Source organism: Hemibagrus wyckioides, linkage group LG05, assembly GCF_019097595.1.
Source record: "Hemibagrus wyckioides isolate EC202008001 linkage group LG05, SWU_Hwy_1.0, whole genome shotgun sequence".
NCBI lineage: Eukaryota > Metazoa > Chordata > Actinopteri > Siluriformes > Bagridae > Hemibagrus > Hemibagrus wyckioides.
Window position 1 is genome coordinate 25,299,259 of NC_080714.1, and position 4,584 is coordinate 25,303,842.

A 4,584-nucleotide genomic window follows, 5' to 3' on the forward strand; every position below is an offset into this window, starting at 1 on the left:
GCAGCCGATGTTAGGGCTTAATCTGAAAAGCTCTTTTAAACCACGCAATGCTGACTGACCGCTCGTATATCAGGTCAGGATGTTTACTACAGAAGGTATTAAGGTCTAAAAGAATACATCATTTCAGCCTAAGTAGTGCACTTGGGTTGATGAATATGGGACTGAACCCTAAGAGAAAATTCTGCATTCATTTCTAGCCTTTTATATCCGTATAGTAACTAATGATTAAAACGGCTAACTAAAAAGCTCTATTTAGACTCGTATCCTTTACCATCAGCTCAAAAATAATAATCTCGTACATATATAGTCTACTACTTCAACTTCAATATGAATTAAATGTTATAAAGTTTGAAATAATATTTAATCGGAGCCTTCTGTTCCTATAGATTTGTTCTGAAGTGACGTTGGGGCCCGGATCCCTGAATATAAGTACTTTGGAAGTGTAAATAGATTAAGTAAACAAACAAACCGCTGCCATTACGAGGGTCCCCCAGAGCCCTCTGGTCTAGTGTGGCACTCTGTAGTGCGCTTCTATAGGGATCAGCAAAACATTTAGGACTGAACCCATGACCAAGCAAAAACCTCATTCCTATCCTGTTATACTTCTTTACAGAAATAAAGGCTGTACACTGTACTGTCCCCCTCTGTCTCTAGAGTGGTGCATCTTGAGTAATCATTTTTTTTTAAAACCTGTATTTGTGTAATAAGGTGTAAAGCACATGGAAGCTCCCTTGATGTTGCCACAGCAACAAGGAAATGTACAATTTACGACCTTTATTTATTCCCGAGACCGTATTTAGAAGGTGGATAGTTGGATTTGTACCAAAAACAAAACAAATAGTTAAACCAGAAGGAAATCTGAACCTGAATACGATGTATGTGTGACTCCTGCTCTCGCTCCCTGACTGTGTTCATGTCTGAACTCAATTAAAGCCGTGTCAAAGTTAGGACCCTTGGACAACTTTCTCTTACGCTTTGTTTTTGTTTTTAAAACAAGTAAAATTTCAACTAAACTAAAATGAAAGTAAGATGATTATTAAAAGCCTTTTTTTAATCGTGCGAAAGAGCAGGAAGTTCACATTTGTAATGACTAAAGCCTCCTGAAAGAACGAAAGCACAATTTGTTGTTAGCATGCCAGCTAGCTACCCCATCAGTCCCATTTGCGCTGTTTTTTAAAAAGTATATTTCACAAAAACAAAAATACAAATTAAATCAGTCACTTCGGGTGACTAGTAGTAAGCTGAGAAGAGTCACGGTGTGTAAAGTTAATCAGCTGTTCGATTCGGGTTGAATTCCTGTATGCTACGTCAGTCAGAGCATACTACTGTCCCGTACTCGAAAGTACGCCAGACTAGTGCGCATCGACACGGCTAAGCGTACTACTTAGTACGCTAGTATGCGGTGCTTAGGCGGTAGTAGCGCCAGCCTTACCAGCAGTCCCCGAGCCGGAGCTCTTCGTCCTGGACTAAACTCTCGACCTCTCGCCGCTGTGTGTCCAATCCAGGAGGCTCTGCGGCCGCCGCGGTGCTGCTAGTAGCCATAACCATAAGTCATAAATAGTTGAAAAAGCTCCTAGAGTCAACCGCCGCATAGAAACACCCGGAGTGGTATATGTCGGAAGCAGGAAGTACATTTGGATGACGACTTCCTCATCGGTGAGGGTGAGGGCCAGGGGGCGTGCCCGAGTGGGCGTGGCTGGTTCGCTCGTTTTGTTTTGTTTTGTTAGGGGCCCAAGCACTTCAGTTCAATTCAGTTCAATTGCATTCAGAAACACTTTATTTATCCTCAAGGGGCAATTTAAGGAACGCAGAGTAGTAAAAAAAAACAGATGAGTGCAAATACAATATAAAATAAAATACAATTGTTGTAATGATGAATGGAATAAGTCTGTTAGTGCATGGAATGCTATTGTTTTCACATTGAACATCATTTCTTCTTCTTCTTCTTCTTCTTCTTCTTCTTCTTTTTCTTGGTTAAAACTGGTGTGAAGCTTATGATTTCTCCCTAATAAAATACAGTGGTGGCTCAAGTGGTTAAGGCTCTGGGTTGTTGATCGAAGGATCGGGGTTCAACACCACCAAGCTCCACTGCTGGGCAATCGAGCAAGGCCCTTAACCCCCTCCCTGCTCCAGGGGCGCTGTATCATAGCTGCCCCTGTGCTCTGACCCCAACTTCTTCAGCTGGGATATGCGAAGAAAAGAATTCCACTGTGCTGTAATGTGTGTGTGGCGATAATAAAGGCTTCATGCCCTCAGTTCTTAAAAAGGCCACAAGAATAATTGAGCTCTGCTCCTTCGATTTTTAGTTTAGCTGAATAATATGCCTTTTATAAACTTCTTCTATCGCAAGATTTTGTGTCCTATTTTCACAAAATTGATGTCAGTCTACTACTACTACTACTACTACACACACACACACAACTGATCTTGTTTACATGCACACGTCACTTTAAATATTTTGAACTATTCTAACTAAAATAACTATTTCCGCTGCTATCACTCACTGCCCCTGTTTCTTTCTGCACTCACTGTCTAACACTGTGGTTTTTTTTCATTATGTGTCTTGTTTGTCTGCACTGTCTCGTTATCCTCTGTTGTATGTTTAGTTTAAAAAATTCGCCACCTTGGAAGTATAGTTTAGCTCTATGTCTGTCCGCGTCACCCTGTATTTTGCTTTTTGTTCTGTGTAGCACCTCTGGTCCAGGAGGAACGTTGTTTCATTTCACCGTCTACTGCATCGGCTAGATATGGTTGAAGTTACAGTGAAGCTTCTTTGACTTTGACTTTTACAAGAGAGTGAGAAACTCGATGATAATCAAAAAATATGTTGGAATTTTTGTATATAATATGGTCTCCACATGCCTATGAATTCCAGTGAGGCAGAGCAGGAGGTTTAACTTTAAGAAGTAACTTCAAAATACGGAGAATTCTGGTCTAGTAGAAACTAAGGACTTGGGACCATTAGACTTGCACTTGAAACAAATCTGAACGTTCTGCAAGTTATATCTATTAATTAGTAAAACTCAATATAATTAACAGCTAAGATTTTTTAAGTCACTCAAACATAGGGCAGTATAAAAGAACGAAGACAACAATACATAAATTATAAGTTTCATTATGACATCCAGATGAAAGAGTTTGTGGAAGCAAATGCAGCAGCATCACTGGTCCCAAGCCTGGATAAATAGAGAGGGTTGTGTCAGGAAGGGCATCCGGCGTGAAAAATTGCCAAATTTAATCATGCAAATAGTCAATTGTAATAGAAAAATATCGGCGAGAGTCAAGGGGAAGGTGTACAAGACAGTGGTGAGACCAGCCATGCTGTATGATTTAGAGACAGTGTCACTGAGGAAGAGACAAGAGTCAGAGCTGGAGGTAGCAGAGCTGAAGATGGTTTGGACATGTTCAGAGGAGGGAGAGTGAGTATATCGGTAGGAGAATGTTGGACATGGAGCTGCCAGGCAGGAGGCAAAGAGGAAGGCCAAAGAGGAGGTATATGGATGTAATAAATGAGGATATGAAGCTAGTGGGTGCAGGTGTTGAGGATGCAGAAGATAGGGAGAGGTGGAGAGAGATGATTCGCTGTGGTGACCCCTGAAGGGAAAAGAAGATATCCAAGCACCAGCATAAGTGGCATAGAAGCTGCATGTGAAACCCAGTCATTGACAGAGGCAGCTATCAGTGACTGTCGTGTCAGGAGATAACAATCTTAGATGTGTGCTGGAGCTGATATTTTCCAGCCTGATGTATCTTTATTATGTTATCAGCAGGTGTGTTTCAGACTCACTGGTCACAAATGTAATGAACATCAACAATGCAGATTATTTACTTTATCTTTTCCTTTTATTTACCACTTTCCCCTACCAGTAACAGTTAAGACTAAGCAAACATTGAACAATCAAAGTACAAATGGCAAAAGGACAGATGGCAGAACTGTATGTTTAGTGTTTCTGGGATGGAACCAAAGGGTTACAGCTTTTCTGTATGCGAACAGTCAGGAGACACATGGAGAAGACGAACACGAGTTCTACACTCTTCTCATGACTTTAAGGTTTAAGTGTCCGGAAATGCAAACACAAAAAGTTCAGTATTGTTTAACAACAACAGCAACAACCACCACCACCACCACCCCCAGCAGCACAACAACAGCAACCACAACAACAACAATAACCACCACGACAACAACAATAACAACCACCATCATGACCACAACAACAACAGCAACCACCACTCCCACAACAATAACAACCACCACCATCACCACCACAACAATAACAACAACCACCACCACATCAACAACCACCACCATCACAACAACCACCATGTCCACCACAACAACCATCACGTCCACCACAACAACCACCACAACTACCATCACCACCACTACCACCACAAAAACAATAACCACCACCACCACAACAACAAAAACAACCACCACCACAACAGCAACCACCACTACCACAACAATAACAACCACCACCATCACCACCACAACAATAACAACAACCACCACCACATCAACAACCACCACCACCACAACAACAATCATCACGTCCACCACAACAACCACCACCACAATAACAA

At 41.6% G+C, this 4,584-nt stretch overlaps 1 protein-coding gene across 1 annotated transcript in view; it reads right to left on the reverse strand.

The window, feature by feature from the left end:
- usp11 (ubiquitin specific peptidase 11) overlaps positions 1–1,640 on the reverse strand; it is an 18,747-nt gene extending 17,107 nt beyond the window's left edge. Inside the window, exon 1 of the mRNA XM_058389108.1 lies at positions 1,433–1,640. Within this exon, the coding sequence (XP_058245091.1) occupies positions 1,433–1,548 (116 nt within the window). The 5' untranslated portion in view covers positions 1,549–1,640. The remainder of the gene's footprint in view (positions 1–1,432) is intronic.
- Between the last annotated feature and the right edge of the window lie 2,944 nt (positions 1,641–4,584).